Source organism: Bombyx mori, chromosome 23 (genome assembly GCF_030269925.1).
Source record: "Bombyx mori chromosome 23, ASM3026992v2".
Classification (NCBI taxonomy): domain Eukaryota; kingdom Metazoa; phylum Arthropoda; class Insecta; order Lepidoptera; family Bombycidae; genus Bombyx; species Bombyx mori.
In genome coordinates, this window is record NC_085129.1 from 17,938,573 (window position 1) to 17,958,989 (window position 20,417).

The following is a 20,417-nucleotide window of genomic DNA, read 5'->3' on the forward strand; positions in this document are numbered from 1 at the left end:
CATTGCATCGCTAGATACGAATACATCGGGCGCCTTTTCCTTTAGGCCACAACGACTTCGAGGTCTGCATGAATCCAATTTGTATTAATTAAAAAATACATAAATTACTTTCGAATATATTTAAATAAATATTTTTAATTCCCGTGGCCGCGGGTGGTCAACGTATTATTTTCGTGCGTTACGAAATCGCAACATCGTGTAAATGATTTTTTAATCTTGCAACTTCACCATAGTCGGTCAAGGAACTCTCCATCAACTGAGTCGTCAACGTCAAATTGAACACGCGATTATAATGAGAATGTAGGTGCTTAACTTTAATGAGTATGTAATGGCTTTTGTTTTTAAAACATAAACAATGTTACTGTCGCGGTGAAGGTTCAAAAGGAAATTAAGCTTGTTGTTTTTTTATTTTTATGAAATACGTAGGTATGTACTCTTTTTGTTTCATTCAAACATTGCTTGTCGTTTTTTTCCGGATAATATGGCATTTAGCTTTTTGTGACGCTATTGTTGCCAGTGTCGCGTTTTTGTAGTGTTGTGTTGTTTGATAATGTTTTTTTATTTATTTTTATTTATGATTGAAGAATTTCTGGTGGCCTGGACGCCTATCCAGTTTCACCAGGACAGGTGGGAGAGTAAAGAAGGATAGGGCGGTCGTAACTATACTGAGACCTTAGAACTCATATTTCAAAGTGGATGGCCGCATCTATGTTATAAATGTCTATGGGCCCCGGTAACCACATAACACCAGGTGGGCTGTGAGATCGTCCAATCACCTACGCAATAAAAAATATATTTGTGAAAACATGTTTCGTTTATGTAAGCCTGTGCGTTTATTTATTAAAAGAAAATCTGTGCCTTTTCAACTTCCGTCGGGACTTTTTTTTACTTGTACCTTCAAAGCGCTATTCTGGTTTCATTTTGGCTGGAGGGCGAGCTCACGGGAATAAGTCTGAAATAATTTGCTAACATCTACCGTAGCAAGAGCAGTGCTTCGTTGAATCTAACGCCGGTTCGGAATCGCGATGCAGCGGGTAACTGAATAGGTTAAGTTGCAACGTTAAGTTGCAGGTGGGCTTAGAGCTCGTCCACCCATCTAAGCAATAAAAAAAAGTCAAATTATTTCTCGCATTCGACGACAAATTCGGCCGGTGTTCGGAACGCCTAAACGCTGCCAAAATAGTTCCGCAATTCACTATAACGATTAATCTAAGTAATCTTAGTCCTGGTGAAACTGGAAAGGCCTCAGGGTCACCAGTATTCCTTCAATCATAAAAAAATATGAAAAAATATATAGTAATCTGTACTCACCAGTCCCGCCGGTAATCAAAACATTTTTGCCCCACCAGTAATACTTCTATACTTATAATATATTAATATTATAAAGAGGAAAGATTTGTTTGTTTGTTTGTATTAAATAGGCTCCGAAACTACTGAACCGATTTGAAAAATTCTTTCACTGTTTGGAAGCTACACTATTCCCGAGTGACATAGGAGGTAATCAAAACAGTTTTGCCCCATCAGTAATAGGTACTACAAACATAATAAAAACCTAATCTGTACTCACCAGTCCCGCCGGTAATCAAAACATTTTTTCCGCTGTAAAACCTTTGCACTTCCGACATGTTTACATCCTGGTTCGTGTCTTCGTTCACATTGTAAATGTTGTGTTCGCAATCCCCGCAGTAATTACTCTCTTTATAATCCTCCATGATCCGCGATATCTTCGTGCTCAATTCATTTGTTTTAATATAGTTTTCTTCGATAGCAACGGGCGCCATTTTTTTTTCAACCTCGATCACTGCATATTTTTTAACCTGCGAACAAAAGTCATACGTATTTATTTTGCCTAAATATAAAGTAATATAGCACATATATAAATATAGTAGTGTATAGTAATCAATATGGCTAAATATATGTTAGAGGAAGTCTGAAAGTGGCACCTATGACAGAGAAACTGAGAAGTGCGCGTTTGGGATGGTAGGACATGTGATGAGACGCAATGAAAATGAGGTTGGTAAGAGAATGTTAACTATGAATGTGGAAGGATATAGAGGAAGAGGTAGACCTAAGAAGAAATGGATGGATTGCGTGAAAGACAATACGTGTAAGAGGGGAGTGAGCGAAGAAATGGTATATGATAGAGGAGTATGGAAGGAGAAAACATGTTGCGCCGACCCCAGGTGACTGGGATAGAAGGGCAGGATACTGATGATTTATTTTGGCTAAAAATCCAAGCACTCTTTAGCTACACTTCCTTTAATACTACAATTTAACATAAGCTTCGAATTACTTAGAGTACATAAAATATATTAACCGGCACACTGGTGGTAGGACGTCTTATGAGTCCGCACGGGAAGGTACCACCGCCCTGTCTATTTCTGCCGTGAAGCAGTAATGCGTTTCGGTTTAAGGGGTGGGGCAGCAGTTCTACTGTTAAAAGTGAGACCTTACAACTCATGTCTCAAGGTGGGTGGTGGCATTTACTTTGTAGATGTCTATGGGCTCCGGTAACCACTTAAGATCAGGTGGGCCGTGAGCTCGTCCACCCATCCAATAAAACAAAAAAAACTCTATGAGAGATCTTTCTCGGTCCTGTATTCCCTACCTATTCACTGGTAGCCTAAGAGGTCTTAAGCGATGCTGTTTCAGGTCGACAGTGTTCATGTTGTTAAGGCAGGCTTAATAGGAGGTTCGGCCCTCTACCCGAAAAAAAAAAAAAAAAAAAAAGGCTTAATGATGAGATTCAGTTTAATACTTCAGAGCATTTCCACAGTCTAGTCACAACAGATTTACTCATATAAATATAGTAGTGTATAATTCAATGGATAAATTGAGTAATAAAATTGATTATGAATAAGAAGAAACTTTTTTTTCCTACCTATGCTGATAGCCTTCAGAGGCTATTCCAGCTACCCCCGGACGGGTAGGTGAGCTCACGGGCTCAACCTGAGAGAATTGCTAACACTAGTCCTAACAAGAGCAGTGCTTCGCAGAATCTACCACCGGATCGGAAACGCGACCCACTAAGAAGATCCGGCGAGAAACTCAGTGGGCTGTGTCTATGGGCTTGTTCTGACGTCGAACGGAAGGGCGGTGACCGGTGCTTGAAGAGCTTAAAAGCACCGAGAGTATATCCTGTCTGACAAGACATGTTTTGGGCGACGGCGGCTCTGCTTTGCCCCGTCGCTTGGGTCAGATATAAGTGTCGACCTGTTATTCAAAGAGTGGTCAGAAACATCGCAGACACACTTCTATTAATTAGATTTTTCGGTCCGGTCGTGCCAAACACAACCCAAACACAAAACGAGTTTCATTCGTTTTGTGTTTGGGTCGACAAACGAAAACAAAAATACCTAATGTGATGCGAATAACAAATTTATAATCTACATTCAAAAATAAAACAATTTTTTTTGTCGTAATATAATTATCGAAGGGCGAGAGGTTATTTGCCATAAGAGATATTTTTTTTAAACTTTACAGGAGAGCCATTTAAACTTTTAAAATTTGTAAAAAATATCATATGCGGCTATTTGAATGGAGTTAACTTAATTGAAGTTCAATTAAAAAAATCGAAATAGTTGATGCTAATACCAAATGTAAAACGGACCTTTAATTACAAGGATAAATGTCGCGTGTTAAGCGAAATGACGCTTCAACCGAATATCCTTTCACCTCTCGATATGTAATCTAATGTATAAAATTGTAAAAATATCATTAATATGATTAGATTAGTTTAAAAAAAAAGTAACATTAAAAAAAATTTATATTTCATATTTAAAAAAAAAGACATGCCCGCTGAGTTTCTTGCCAATTCTTCTCAGGACGGAGGCTAGTTCTTGTGAATTGGCGGTAGTTCTTTTGACGATCAACAAGTATGTACTTTTATTTATGTAGAATAAATTATTTTTTTGATTTGATTTGTATTGATTTGATAAGATTCTTCTTCCTATTCGTATTCTACACTCTTGATAGAGTGGTCGTGGTCATACATCAGTCGGATACGACCTGCTCGTGACTCTCGTGGGAAATTAGTGCAGTGGTTTCCCGTTGCCTTCTGCACCAGCATTTTAGGGGGTATTTGATCCCCAAGGTTTCTGACGCCTCTTCCGAACAGGTTGCCCTGACGGGTGTGTGTGGTTATACCGCCATTGCTCGGTCGCTATTGCCCCGTTGGTTTTCTAGCAGGGAGCACCACGACAACCTGTTGGTCGCCGCCGCCATCCGGCATGTGCAGGTTGGGTTGACAATAGGGCCGGTGAAGCTAGCATTCCCATCTCCCCTTACTTGTATAAGATACATTTCCAATTCAAATCGACCAGTAATTCAATCATTATCCGGCAAAAATACAACGTCAATTGTATTTTTATACGCTTTTATTAGCTTCAGACGCAACTTAGTACAGCCTCTATTTGAGAAAATTAAAATAACTGAAAAACAAAACAAAAAAAAAAAACATTTTTTCAAACGTGAGACGCGCGTTTCCCACCACTCTGCGAAGGTGAAATTCTCAAGATTTTACTCCTGCTTCCCACAAACCACCAAAATGAGGCGTATATATGGCGGAATGAACCTGAAATCTATTTGTTGACTAATTGCATAATCCCTAATATCTGAGCTGCATTTGCCTAGGAAGTCAGAGAAATCATGCATCAACCCCCACAAAATTTCGACCGTTATCGGAATATATTCCTTTAGGTTTACCGCGTCTAGACATAAATCGTTTAAGTGCCAATAAGTATGCTTCACCACATTACTGGCGGTAGGATCTCTTGCGAGTCCGCACGGGTAGATACCACCAACCCGCCTATTTCTGCCGTGTAGCCGTAATGCGTTTCGGTTTGAAGGGTGGGGCAGCCGTTGTAACTATACTTGTGACCTTAGAACTTATATCTCAAGGTGGGTGGCGCATTTACGTTGTGGATGTCTATGGGCTCCAGTAACCATTTAACACCAGGTGGGCTGTGAGCTCGTCCACCAATCTAAGCAATAAAATAAAAAAAGAAAAAGGGCAGACGCGGTACCATATGTACCGGTATTTAATTGGTAAATCTGTAAGGGTTTTGATGGGTCGTCACGCCACAAAATCAGTTGAAGCTGGCGTTGATCTTCGGCGATTAAAAAATCACGATACATTTTTTTCACATAACTGAATCACCTACACCTTTAATTCGTAAGTAGAATTTATCATGGAATCAATTTGCGAAAGGATTTCGTTATAAAATACCGCTGACTACCGCTGTCTATATACGACTATAGTTATTGTCGATAATAGAATAGGCGGGGTCGGTGGGTGTCATCGAAGCGCACGCAGCGGCACTCACCGCTCTGCCAGTCCACAGTTGCCAGACTGGGAAGATTCGCGGGGAAAGAATTTTTGGGGGCACATTGGGGGGGCAAAAGTTAGTTGGGAGAAATTTTGGAGGTTTTTTTGAGAACCAATAATTCATCCACAAACACAATTCCCATCACTTAGAATAATTATATTCTAATATACTATTCACAAGTCAATATTATAAAGGACTAATTACGGAACTGAATGGCAATAGAAACTGTCGCTGATATTCGCTGCCAAATGGATGCATAAATGTTCCCACATCGGACATGTTAAAAATCCTTACGTGTACATGCTTTAAATAATAATAACGAAAGTGAATATAATTGTAATATTTGTTTAGAGATGGTTAAGTTATGGGAGAGCTTGATTAAAAAATAAAAGTATACCTACTTTTGGTTTTTTATTTCTTGTTTAAAATAAATATAAACTGTCTTGAGGTTGTTTTTTTTCAAAAATTTCATTTTCTGCTGATTTTCGAAAAAAGTTTGGGGGAAATTCACACGGTCATCTGGCAACACTGTGCCAGTCGTAGAATTGGAATGTAATGCAACTAAAATATCTTTGTTGTCATTATGAATCAATGAGTTATGTTTTAGATTGCATTTTCGACATGGCCCGAATATACATTTGTCAGGAGCGTGACCCGAACAATTCTCACACAATTTGTGCTCGCGAATTAAGTTTAACCCTGAATCTAAATCACTGCTATTAATGAATTTTTGACAAGAATAAAGTGGATGATTAGCGTTACATTTTAAACACGACTTTTTATAACAAGACGAGCTGACATCGTTGGATTTAATTATGTGTGGAAACATTGCAGTGTGATATTGTGTTGTGTGAATATTGTTTTTTTTTTTCAATTTGTATTTGTTGTTTATTGTGTGAAAGTTGCAATGTTTCTAACATATCCGCTCGTTGTTTTAGGAAGCTAATCAATTCGTCGACTTTAATACATTTTTTTTATTGCTTAGACGCTGGTATTGAAGAGTGCTAGTCAAGGTATCTGATGAGTCCGGCGTATGGGAGACCTACAAGAAGTTGTCTTTAGAGACATCTTTATAGATATTAGGAAATAATTTACCCCGTGCGGGTTGATACTCCGTAAACGAATGGTCTGAGTGTTCGGAATTTTAATAAACGTCATTGTTACGCCAATAAATTTAGCTTATATGTGAGTCGTCTATTATCAAAGGTGGCAATCTGTGCATTTGGACAAAAAAATGTTATTGATATGTCAATACAGATTGATTTGAATATAATCGTCTCCTTCAAAGAATACGGTACAAAACCTGCATTAAATAAAGGTTAATAGTTAACCTGTTATTTATCTAAGATGTGGTTCCGAAGAGTTTTGTGACTGCCAATGGAATACAAAGTCAATAATTTGTTTTTCTGATTTACCAATAATTGTCCAAAAGTCAGATTGCCGGCTTTGATAATAGTCGACTCATGTACTGTAATGATTGTAATTTGTTTTGTGCATCAATAAATAATATTTTTTTTTTTTTATTAACAACTTCTTTGTAAATGTCAGTAGCGAAATTCGGGTTTTTGGTGGTTTTCTTTTATTAATAGCTAGATACAGCGTTTATGTCGATAATAATAATCAATTTGTGTGTTCCATTCGGGACGTTTATCGGCCGTGTTTTTTTTATTGCTTAGATGAGTGGACGAGCTCACCGCCCACCTGGTGTTAAGTGGTTACTGGAGCCCATAGACATCTATGAATGCGCCACCCACGTTGAGATATAAGTTCCGAGGTCTCAGTATAGTTACAACGGCTGCCCCAGCCTTCAAACCGAAATGCATTACTGCTTCACGGCAGATATAGGCATGGTGGTGGTACCTACCCGTGCGGACTCACAAGAGGTCCTACCACCAGTAATTACGCAAATTATAATTTTGCGGGTTTGATTTTTATTACACGATGTTATTGTGTGTTTTATTTCTTCACCGTGAAAGTCAATCGTGAACATTTGTTAAGTACGTATTTCATTAGAAAAATTGTTACCCGCCTGCGGGATTCGAACACCGTTGCATCGCTACATACGAATGCACCGGACGTCTTATCCGTTACGCCACGAAAATGTTTAGAATTTTTTTCGTTTGAGCAATGCAATTTAATGAGCATTTATGCGTCTCCCATTCGGTTTCGGTCGTCCTATCTAGGTTCGAGACGATTATATAATTGACCAGCGTATCCAACGAGTCGGTAGGTTCGCCCAGTAAATTTAATGCGCGTAGATTTTTTAATATAACATCGACAAGTTTTCTATAATACTACCTGACGACTCCTTGTTAATGCGTTTATATTGAACAATAATTTAACGTGATTATGTATTAAAAGTTTTTTTTTTCGGACCTAAGCTGAGAGCCTTGAGAGGCTATTTCAGCGTAACCTTAACTAGTAGGTGAGCTCACGGGGCTCAAACCTGACGACGTTGCTAACACGAACCCTAGGAAGAGCAGTGCTTCGCAGAATCTACCACCGGATCGAAAATGCGACCCTCTGAGAAGATCCGGCGAGAAACTCAATGGACTGTGTTTGATGATTAACGATTTAGCAATAATTCCCATGCGACTAGGTAATTATCAGAAGAGAATTCAACAGAATTTATGACTAATTCGGCATTATCTTTTAGAGATGACTTTAAGTAGTGGATTTTTTGAATGTTATTGATAGGTTTTTTTTTTTTTTATTGCCCTTGTAGGCAGACGAGCATACGGCCCACCTGATGGTGAGTGGTTACCGTCGCCCATGGACTTCAGCAATGCCAGGGGCAGAGCCAAGCCGCTGCCTACCGCTTAATACTCTCCACAAGCCTCGTTTCAAGAAGGACATGTCATAGCGCTCGGGAAGCACCGTGGAGGGGAGCTCATTCCATAGCCGGATGGCACGTGGCAAAAAAGAGCTCTGGAAACGCACTGTGGATGACCGCAGTGGCTCCAGGTAGTATGGATGAACTCTACTCCGGTGGCGGGCGGTGCGATGGTAAAAACGAGATGTCGGTATCATCTCGAACAATTCCTCAGAGCACGCAGAATTATGCACTAAAGATAATAATGTATCTCTAAGCTCCAGTCAGTGTTCATACTATCCGTCAAAGGTGGGTAAAGAAATAGTTGGTAGTTGAACAAACGACAAATGTTCGCTACAGCAATGATTATTAGAATCGTTAGCAATCCCACCATCGATCATCAAAGATTCAAAGATGACAAATCAATAATAATAAAAAAATATTGAGAAATTGAAATTCAACTAAAAAATTAAAAATAAATAATAGTTTGAAAAGCTAAAAAATACGCTTTTAAAGAAAAACCTAACTAAAAAATAGGATTTTCTATTGCGTATTTATTTTGTTTTTTTTTAAACTATTATTCATTTTTTCTTTTATTTGTTTCAGACAAGACCACCGTCTTAGTTAACAGAATTATAAATAGCAAACGGAAAGCCAATTAAAGATCCTCACCAATAAAAACTATTAAAATTATTAGAGACACAATAAAATAACCAAAGCAAGAATAAAAATAAAAATTGAACGTAGGTAAAGGAAATGTCATAAACTAATATTAATTCAATTCTGTCGTAATCATATCTGTCGCAACGGCTTCCGTACTCGTCTACAAATAATCAATCTCTAAATTCACTTCGCACTCTTGTAATAGAATAATTAAATGGATCAATAACTAGCAGTCTATTGAAATCCCCCCCAACGCGCAACAAGAATGAAGGCATCTTAGGTAAAATACAAATTTAGCTCGGGAATACCAAGCGACATCTATTTTTAAGGTTATTAAAAAGTAACGTCAATTGATAAACCTCAGCTTGTACGCTTTAGTGATGAACCTACAGCTAAATCGAAAGATTGACCAAGATATACTAAGGAAATGAAATTAATCGCAAAACTAGTTTAATAAATGTATTTAGATTCAATGTCCGATCATCGCGTTGTGTTGCAACGTCGTCCTAGTGAAATCAATGTTGCATAAACACGAACTTGAACTAATAACATAATAACTGAGATTGTGCTTATTGGGTTCGTGGATCGGCTAAAAAATATTCTTTGTGACCCGCCCCGCCTATTTCTGCCGTGAAGCAGTAATGCGTTTCGGTCTGAAGGGTAGGGCAGCCGTTGTAACTATACTGAGATCTTAGAACTTATATCTCATGGTGGGTGACGCATTTACGTTGTAGATGTCTATGAGCTCCAGTAACCACTTAACACCAGGTGGGCTGTGAGCTCGTTCGCCCATGTAAGCAATAAAAAAAAAAAAAAATAATTCAAATGTATTAAACAATTAATTCGTTAATTCTTTCTTTTTGCAGAGAAATAAAGAAATAGTTTCTGTTACAAATTACGCTGTAGATAACAAGATATTGAAATGTCGACGAATAAATACTAATTTAATCGTTGCTAGCCTAAGGGGCTGGTCAGGCTTCGCGCGGACTGGTAGGTGAGCTCACGGGCTCAAACTGAATAAATTATTAACTAACCCCAGCAAGAGCAATGCGCGCTGAATCTACTACCGGATTTAAATCGCGACTCACTGAGAAGATCCGGCGAGAAACTCAATGGTTTGTGTCTATGGGTTCGATCGCTCATCGAACTCTTTAACGATTACGACAGGGTCAAGCACCGGTCTTGAAGAGTTTAAAAGCACCAATAGCGGATCTGGACGATCCGACAAAACATTTTTAGGGTGACAGCGGCTTTACGATGCGCCCCGGAATTTGCACGATAAGCGGGTTCTCCTGTCGCGCCGCTTTATAAAAGTAGCGTTCTGACACTTAAGATATTTACGTATAGACTCTAGATTTACACTGTCGTGAAGATCAACATTCCACACACACAACGATACTCTAACGACTATCCTGCAGAAACGAGATGAATAACACCTCAGCTATTAGCGACTAGGTACGAGAAATGTAAAGTATTCGAAAGGTCAAGAATGATATGACGACAATCTTAAATGCGACATTGAACTGTTAAATTAGTTTTAATTTTATCTTTGATTCGCGAAATAGACACTAATGTCGACTAGATTAAAGTCTTAATTTAGTTAAGTTGTATCGCATCAGCGCTTAGGCCGAAATCTGTGGGATACGCAATACATCTAGACTACTTTTTTTTTCCACATGACAAAATCGCCGGATCCACACCCGCGCGGCAGGTGGGAGTCGAACCTCACCAAAAACTCCTGCCGCTCACAGCCGGCGCCCTACCCCGGACCGGGCGGGAACCCAGTCGGAGCTATTGAGACGGCGGGACAGGGTTTACGCAGAGCATATTACATCCATCCCGTCGTCCCCCAGACGCCGGACCGGCGGCAGCCAGCGACACGACCGCCGGTTCCCTCGGTCGACGGGCCAAGAGCCCGCATTAATGGCGCCGCGCTACACCTTCCCCCGGAGCGGTCGGGGGAACGCGGCCATCTAGACTGCTTAGCAGACTTTTATTAGTTTGTTATATTGTCTTTAAATTCGGAGTCCAATTTCGGACGCCCATCAAGTACCGCTAACGATACAATAATTATATCGAGGGGGGCTATTTGGTTTAAGCGACATATTTTTTTATTGCTTACGAGCTCACGGCTCACCTTGTGTTAAGTCTGGAGCTCATAGACATTTACAACGTAAATGCGCCACCCACCTTGAGATATAAGTTGTAAGGTCTCAAGTATAGTTACAACGGCTGCCCCACCCTTCAAACCGAAACGCATTACTGCTTCACGGCAGAAATAGGCAGGGTGGTGGCAACTACACCTCCTTCACTCAAAAGAGGTCCTACCACCAGTAAAAAGTGTTGTTAAAGTTAAGGCGTTTAATTATTGTTAACTAAACACAGAAAATAAAAAATTAATAAATAATACAAGTCTTTTATTTGTTACAGACAAATTGATTAAATTTTATCGATTAGTGGATTCCGAAAATTTACAAAATCCTTCATTAAAAATAAAATATAGGATAGGTAATGTGTTAGTGCCATTTACAGGAGCAATGAGAAACTAATCGAAGCGAAGCCATCTAGTGGCCGCCGCCTGTAAATATTTTTGTTGAGTGCTTGAGTACCTAACTATTTATGTGTATTATCTATGAAATAGACCTCACAGACCTAAGGCGCGAGCACACGTGCGAAAATCGCATGCTGTGTAATTTTTTTCTTTCGATTCTATCATCGTTGTGAACCAAATATCCGTTCGTGCGTATCCAGAATTAGGCTTTATACAGACGCATGCATTCGATCACTGACGACTGACCGTGACGTGTTCATGCCGTTGTGTCTGCCTTATTGCATTATCGGACGCGATTTTTTGTGCCGGCTTCGCGTTATGTACCTTTAGACATGAGGTCGCAGTCTCAAAGCACGCATGACTGCTCTGGGACAGTGATAAGCGGTATAGATTGCTGATTTGTTTACCCCGGGCTGGGTAGTAGACATGGCTATTAAAGGCACCAAATGTTTAATTAATTTCAATTTTATTTTTTATCTCTTAGACGGGTGGACGAGCTCACAGCCCATCTGGTGTTAAGTGGTTACCGGAGCCCATAGACATGCTCACGAGACACGGCTGTTTCGGTCGCTACCTGCACCTCGTCGCCCGGAGGGAGCCGACGCCGAAGTGCCACCACTGCAGTGGCAACGAGGACACGGCGGAGCACACGCTCGCGTACTGCCCCAGCAGTGCCGCGTCCTCGTTGCAAAAATAGGACTGGACTTGTCGCTTCCGACCGTCGTGGCTACGATGCTCGGTAGCGACGAGTCCTGGCAGGCGATGCTCGACTTCTGCGAGTCCACCATCTCGCAGAAGGAGGCGGCGGAACGGGAGAGGGAGAGCTCTTCTTCCCTCTCGGCACCGTGCCGCCGCCGCCGAGCCGGGGGTCGGAGGAGGGCGTTTGTCCAGCTCCGGCCCCTATGAGGAGGCGGTCTCCTCCAGGTGATGGTCACGGGGCGACCTAAGGGGTTGAGGCTGCGTCGACTATCGCCTCAACGACCTGTCGATCGGGCGTCCTCGGGGTGGCGCCGCGTGTCTGGTTGTAATGTTGACCGCGGGAATCCCCCTACTGTAACCGGGTTTTGAACCCGGACGGAGATCGGACGTCGGGTGAAAGAGTGCAGGGGAGTCGTTTAGTGGGTAGGGCCCCAAAATTCCTTGGACCCGCGGTCTGCTCCCAACACCTTGCAGATCGTCAAGTCCCACATACCCCGCGCGCCCCATAGGCGCGGAGACCTCGTGGGAGGTTCGGTGCCCGGCCCGAAAAAAAAAAGGCCCATAGACATCTAAAACGTAAATGCGCCACCCACTTTGAGATATAAGTTCTTAGGTCTCACTATAGTTCAGCCGGCTGCCCCACCCTTCAAACCGAAACGCATTCGGGCTAACTTCAGTCATTTTTAACTAGCATCTATTATCATTACAGTCGGTTAGTCTGGTTGATGATAAGTGGCTCATTACGCTAGTTTTTGTCTTGTTTTAAATTACTCGTTAAGTATTTAACTCGTTAACTGGCATGTAGGTCACCGGTGCCCTACGCGGCGCACTGAAGTAACTATGTCGATTTCTGTTACTAAGCACCTGGTTTGCCTAACTTTGCCTTTCTTCTTCTTCTCAGTCGTGTCACTCTTGACAGAGTGGTCGTGATCGTCATGTAGTGTTAGAAGGGGCAGACTTGATGCGTCTCACGATGTCGCGCCAACTCTCCCTGCTCGAGGCCATTCTACTGCACTCATTTAGGGGACCTCCCACTGCAGTTTTAATTTGGTCGGTCCACCGCATTGGTGGCCTCCCGCGCGGTCTTGTACCATCATTTGCCTTATCTTGTTTTTAATATATGTTTTAGTATTTTAAGATCTAGAAATAGATTTATTCTCAGTGTCGTCGGATTCGTCTTTCCTAGAGTCTACTAGATATTCCGGCGCCTTAGAAAAAGAAATCGAGATAATTACTTCAGTGCGCTGCGTAGGGCACCGGTGACCTACAGGCTAGTCAAAGGGTTAAGCACGTTGACAAATATTCGATACAAGTTTGACAAGCGAAATTTCGCGACAATTATCTTTGTAATTAAAGGTGCGTTTTATTTGGCATCAAGCATCATCATTTCGATGTTTTTAATAGAACTTCAATTAAATTTACTCCACACTCAAATAGCCGAAGAAGTTTTAAGCTATTGCATAGCTTGTATCACGGGCCTTGAGCGCGGCGACTGAATCAAGAAATTCCGTAACGAAAATAACCTGACACCCCCACTACGCCTACAATGTAGCTCGCGTTCAACACATTCACACGTTGCGCTTGTGTAGTCTTTGTGAATAAGCGCGCGGCGTGACGTCACACTACCGCATGCACATCATGAAAAGTCTACCCATCTCTCCCTCGCGCGGTCTAGGTTATGAGTGTGAAGGGGAAAGTTAATGTTTTGCTTTTGTTAATGTTTATAAATATAGCGTGGTCTTATTTTATTGTTGTTTTAATATTAAATTATTATTGTCGATTTATAATTGCAAAAGTTGATAAAAAAATGCTATACAATAGCTTTACCGCGGCAGTCTCCGAGTGCCACACGTGTTTTTTTTTTGTTGTTAAGATTTATTTTTCAAATTTTATCTGACTCTTCTGTAAAGTTGCAAAAATGTCGCTTAAACGAAATAGAATTTCACCCCTCGATTGAGTAAATCGTATTCAACGTAGGTCTGTCGTATGGCTGCCCGGGCGACCGTAATTCGATGTCAATCATTTGAAAGCGAGACACAGTTCGGTCCGTGATGTAACTTCGGTTGTAGGTATGCGTCCCGCGCGCCGTCTGTACAAGGTTAAAGAAACGTCATTTTTAATCGCTATGTTGTTTTGAAATGCGTCCTGAGGGTCCCGGTTTTTTTTTTTTAAATTAAATTGGCGGGAAGGCAATGGAGTCCATGCGTTCGCGGCCAACGGCCTATTAAACTTTTTTTTATTTGTCTTTAGCTTTTTTTTCTTTCTTACCCTGGTAGCCTCGAACAGTTATATCAGCTTAGCCGAGCGAGTGTGTGAGCTGACGAGGCTCTAACCTGACGAATTTGCTAACACTAGCCCTACCAAGAGCAGTGCTACGCAGAATCTACCACCGGATCGGAAACGCGACCCACTGAGAAGATCCAGCGACAAACTCAGTAGGCTGTGTCTGAGGGATCTTTAGCATGAAATTAAATTTAGAAGAATAAAATATTAATATTAATAATCGTACTAAACAAAAGCTACACGCCAAACATCTGGGCTATTTTAATAGAGAATATAGAGAAAGGGATTTTTATTTTCTTCCACGATTTTCCTTATGTGATGATATTAGAGGCTTGTGATATTAAATCCAATATCATGCAACCATGTGATCCGGCTAATGAGTGAGGCGGCTGTTGTACAATAAAATTGACCTCATGTCTCAAAGAAATACGAGGGTCGAGGACTTTAAAATTCGTCTTTATACCACTTTACTTAATTATCCAACATTCCTTTAAGGTTTGCAGGGTCATGGACGACTGTTAGCCGCGTATAGGTTTTAAAAATTGGTTTTAAAGATCAAGTATGTAACTTGGTTATTATAAGATCTTCTTCGTGGTTCTAGCTATCTATCAGCCCACGGATGTCCACTGTTGGGCATAGGCCTTCGCGAAGCTTCGCCACAACGACCGGTTCTATGTTACCTGCATCCGGCGGAACCTGAATAGTGTAGGGTTATTACGACAAAGGGAAGATCTTCCACCGAGCGGGTGATATTGCTCGGTAGACCGACAGTCCAAATGCTTTTTTTATGATTGAAGGATTACTTTTTTTATTTTATTTTTATCGTTTAGATGGATGGAGGAGCTCACAGCCCACCTGGTGTTAAGTGGATACTGGAGCCCATGGACATCTTCAACGTGAATGCGCCACCCACCTTGAGATATAAGTTCTAAGATCTCAGTATAGTTAGAACGGCTGCCACACCCTTCAAACTGAAACGCATTACTGCTTCACGGCAGAAATAAGCAGGGCGGTTGTACCTATCCGCGCGGACTCACAAGAGGTCCTACCACCAGTAATTACGCAAATTATAATTTTGCGGGTTTCACTTTTATTACACGATGCTATACCTTCACCGTGGAAGTCAATCGTGAACATTTGTTGAGTACGTATTTCATTAGAAAAATTGGTACCCGCCTGGGATTCGAACACAGGCGCATCGCTCAACACGAATGCACCGGACGTCTTATCTCTTAGGCCACGACGACTTCCAAACGACGACGAAGACTTTTACTTGTTAGCCCGGAGGCCTTTCCAGTTTTACCAGGACAGGTGGGCGAGCAAAGACTCCGCCAGGAGGGGTGCGATTAGCTAATGGCTGCCCGAGCGCCTCCAAATGAGACCTAACAACTCAAGAACAACTGCTTCGCGAATAAATCTACTACCGGATCGGAATCGCGACCCGCTGAGAAGATCCGACGAGAAACTCAGCGAGCTGATGCATGGGTTGGGTTGTACGTCGACCTCTTTGTCGAGCTCGACGAGTACCTACGGTTACCGGGGTCCCTAAGCCTCCTTCTATTGTTAGAGCTGAAGGAGCCTAAAAGCCGTTGACGGTGACTGGCTCCTGCGTGATCAGGATGGTCCAAATGTTATTGTTCGGAATTTGTATATATGCAAGCTTATCTTGAAAATATCGTTAGCGAGATTCAGGCATCTGTCAAATTCCGTGATGGCTACTGCCACAGTTTCGATCCTCCATTAATGTTATTGATAAAAATGATGATACACAATAGACCTAAAAACAGTTCAAGTAACGAATGTAATATTTATCTGGTTATAATTTCATGACAATTGCAGAACCGACATGAATAAAGAAAGATACATTGTTATTGAATAAACATGAGTTATCGACATTTTCGCCTGAACTGTTTAGTAATAATCCTTTTGCTTATTTCTTTTTCAATGCAATGTTTTGTCTTCCTGCCATTACCTTCGTTAAGCTATTCTGGCTTTGCAGGCTGTGTAAAGACCTCTCGGGGGCAAACAGTCTAGGGAGAATTTACAAATTTGAATCACCTACATTTGACAGAACCTTTTTTATGTTGGCTTGTCGCTTCAGTGATCATAACTTTTTGTGTTTTTTTAGATTGGTGGGTGGACGAGCTTACGGCCCCGTGGGATTTTAAATGGTTATCGGAGCCCATAGGCATCTACAGCGTAAATCCCACCGCACACCTTGAGATATAAGTTCTAATGTTTTTATTTTTAAACTAAAACGGCTGCCCCACCCTTCAAACCGAAACGCATTGCTGCTTCACGGCAGAAATAGGCAGGGTGGTACCTACCTGCGCAGACTCACAAGACGTTCTACCACCACTAATTGAAACTGTTCTTTTCAGTCGAACTCTCCACTGGATTTTTTTTTAATTAAGTTGCCGTTGCTCTCTTAGTCTGGTATATACGGTGTTACTTAACCTAGTCTTTAGAGACATCTTTATAAATATTAGGAAATTCTTTTTTTTTTATTGCCTAGATGTGTGGACGAGCTCACAGCCCACCCGGTGTTAAGTGGTTACTGGAACCCATAGACATCTACAACGTAAATGCGCCACCCACCTTGAGATATAAGTTCTAAGGTCTCAGTATAGTTACAACGGCTGCCCCACCCTTCAAACCGAAACGCATTACTGTTTCACGGCAGAAATAGGCGGGGCGGTGGTACCTACCCGTACGGACTCACAAGAGGTCCTACCACCAGTAAAAACTTACTTTACGCCGTGCAGGTTGATACTGGGTAGACGAATGGTCTGAATGTTCGGAATTTTAATAAACGTCATTGTCACGCCAATAAAAATATGACAATCTCTTTGTAAATGTCAGTAGCGAGATTCCGGTTTTTCCTGGTGTTCTTTTTTCTTTTTTTAATAGCTAAATACAGCATTTATGTTGATAGTAATAATTAATTCGTGTGTTTCATTCGAGACGTTTCTCAGACGTGTTTTTTTTTATTGCTTAGATGAGTGGACGAGCTCACAGACCACCTGGTGTTAAGTGGTTACTGGAGCCCATAGACATCTACGACGTAAATGCGCCACCCACCTATAGTGGTCACTTATCAGGTATAGTGTTTGGGGATGGCGTCGTAATGTGGATTGGTGACAGCGATGTGATAGCATTATACTTGGAGAATTATACTCACGGGAGATGATATTTAGGGGAAACAATGCATCAAACTACTCTCTCGTCCAACATTTTGAAATCATCAGTAATTACAGCTTCAAGTCAAAAAAAGTCAAGATATAATCTCTTATTTACACGTAATAGCATACAATCTTACATTAAATGTATAATTCAACTTTAATTAACAACATAAAGAATACATTAATAATAATAAAACAGTAAAATGTAGTTAACACGCTGACCAACATTATAATCAGAATCGAGATTATCTAGGTCGGTGCGAGTCAGCGAAAAATTATCTAACTAAATTGTTGCCCAATTTTTAAGAAATCGTACGTATGTATAAATATAAAAAAAAGCACACAGAGGTACAACACCGTCTACGTAGGCTCATTTCCGTGACTTTCACATGTTTACATTTAATACACATATATTTTTGTATTTACATCTAAAACTAAGACTTACATGAAAAAAATCCCGCACTCAAAACACTACGTGCACATATCACTTTGATTCCTTTTTTTTTAATACATAAAAAAAAATTTAAATGTCAAAACACAGAACTGTCAATTGGAAAGCGCGCGAACGCCTCTTGCCATGGCGCACAGCTGACTATCGCAACCGAAAAATTATGAGGCCAAATACTTATATAACATTGCATTACATAAATACGGCCGCCGGCTAACCGCGTATTATGCAAACACCTCTTTTGGGCTACCGCGGGTGCGTCCTTCGATACGTTTTTTTTTTTTTTCAAATTACAATTACGTTAAACTTCATCCACGAAAGCGCCGTGTCAAAGTTTTGGCGGGAATCGTTGTGAGCATTTTCGATGTCTGACGTTCAGTTATATTACCCCCACCATAAATTAAATCGAATACTTATACGCAACATCCCTACCAGATTGCTAGCGGGGAATGAGTTAGGTATAACAAAAGTTAAGCGGTTGCAATATTTACTAGTGGTCGCCCAACGGTGGGAATTCGATCATAATTATAACACTAATTTAAAATTATAAGTTTGAACATTATTATGGTATCGTTAAAGACTTTATTACTTCTATGATCACAGATTTCAGCGAATCTACACTATAGACAAATAATATTAAAGGCAAACAATATTATCTATTTTCGATTTGACCACAGACTATTAACAATAAACAAAAGAGTACTTATGCATGCGGAAAGAATGGAAAGCAGTCGACGTCGCCCCAAACACGTCATTTCGGATCCTCCCGATCCACTAACGGTGCTTTTAGGTACCTCAAGCACCGGTCATCGTTCTCATCGAACCCGTCGCTTGCGACGAAGGGCTCGACGAGTAAATTAACCCTCAGACACAGCCCACTGAGTTTCTCGCCGGATCTTCTCAGTGGGTCGCGTTTCCGATCCGGTGGTAGATTCTGCGAAGCACGGCTCTTGCTAGGGTTCGTGTTAGCAAGGTCGTCAGGTTTGAGCCCCGTGAGCTCACCTACTACTTAAGGCTCCGCTGAAATAGCCTCTCAAGGCTTAGGTAGGGAAAAAAAATGCGTGCGTGTGTCAAATACATGGTAGTGTGCGCAATGTTTTTTTTTTAATGATTTTATATATTCTTTATGCATATTTTAAAAAAATACTAGCAGTCCGCAATCCTTCTCTATGTTCTCTATAAGTGTGGGAAATTTCATACTCCTCCGTCCGCGTAATTTTCATAAAAAGGGATACAAAGTTTTTGCTTCACGTATTAGTATAGAAATAAGAAGAAGAAATAAGAAAATCTATAGTTTTTTTTTTTTTTTTTTTTTCAATATATTTTTGTATCTACTTAATTTAGCGCGAAAGCAAAAGTGCACTTCGAGTAGAGAAATAGCAAATCACTTTGCAACTATACAACTTATATCTCAAGGTGGGTGGCGCATTTGCGTTGTAAATGTCTATGGGCTCCAGTAACCACTTAACACCAGGTGGGCTGTGAGCTCGTCCACCCATATAAGCAATAAAAAAAATTATATTACGGGCGGCGGCGAAAGGTACGGTACACAGGATCGGGTGACCAGATCAGCTTTGAAGTCCATATACTTACTCTCCGATCCTCTGATACAAGGTATCCAATCCTACGTATGACGTGTGCGAACAAACACGCACACAAACACATAACCCGCCCGTGACCTCAGCGTATTTACCCAAACGTATCCTTTGAGATGTTCAAGTAATTGAAAAGGATTAAAATTAAACAATATGTTGTTTGTTTTAGCCATAATGACATTTACAGTTATTTGTTTATTCTCTTTATGAATATTGACAGGTATGTTGTTACAACGTACTCAATGGTTGATTATTCAAGTGGCTTTAGTCCCTGTGTTTAAGGTTACCAGAAATATATTAAGTGTATAATCTATGGTTACCAGTTTAAGGAAGATCGCATTTGTGAGATATGATGATTAAGTCATAAATCTGGTCGCCTAAAGTTATAGGGATACTTTTTTTTTTATTCGGGCTGGGGGCCGAACCTCCTACGAGGTCCCCGCGCCTAGGGGCCGCACGGGGTATGTGAGACTCCACGATCTGCAGGTGTTGAGAGCAGACCGCGGGCCCAAGGAGTTTTAGGGCCCACCCACTAAACGACTCCCCTGCACTCTTACACCCAACGTCCGATCTCCTTCTGGGGTCAAAACCCAGTCAGAGTAGGGGGGCTCCCGCGGTCAACACTACAACCAGACACGCGGCGCCACCCCGAGGACGCCCGACCAACGGGTCGTCGAGGCGATAGTCGACGACCAACGACGTCGGTCTCCGCGGTACGGCGGCCTACCAGGCCGCCCGGGCGATGCCGCTGGTGTTCTGGGATACCCCGCTGGGCCAGAACCAGCCTGCCGGGTCGGAACGCGATACACCGCCGACCGGGAAGTTACAGGGAGACCTAGTTTAACTGATCAACGTCG

The 20,417-nt window shown here is 41.3% G+C and overlaps 1 protein-coding gene and 1 long non-coding RNA gene across 3 annotated transcripts in view; one reads left to right on the forward strand and one right to left on the reverse strand.

The window, feature by feature from the left end:
- The window catches only part of LOC101740654 (fatty acyl-CoA reductase wat), a 32,762-nt gene extending 14,328 nt beyond the window's left edge, over nucleotides 1–18,434 (reverse strand). Inside the window, exons 1-2 of one of the 2 annotated variants that reach the window (XM_038019376.2) lie at nucleotides 17,963–18,434; nucleotides 1,568–1,817 (exon numbers count right to left, since the gene is read on the reverse strand). In XM_038019376.2, coding sequence (XP_037875304.1) covers nucleotides 1,568–1,781 — 214 coding nt within the window. In that variant the 5' untranslated portion in view covers nucleotides 1,782–1,817; nucleotides 17,963–18,434. Of the gene's footprint in view, nucleotides 1–1,311; nucleotides 1,337–1,567; nucleotides 1,818–17,962 lie in introns of those variants that run through there. The other variant, XM_062675351.1, reaches the window with a different exon arrangement.
- On the forward strand, nucleotides 5,950–6,857 carry LOC134201138 (uncharacterized). The gene is made up of 2 exons (XR_009976340.1): nucleotides 5,950–6,177; nucleotides 6,266–6,857. It is a non-coding gene; the product is annotated as an uncharacterized LOC134201138 (long non-coding RNA).
- Nucleotides 18,435–20,417: the final 1,983 nt, after the last annotated feature.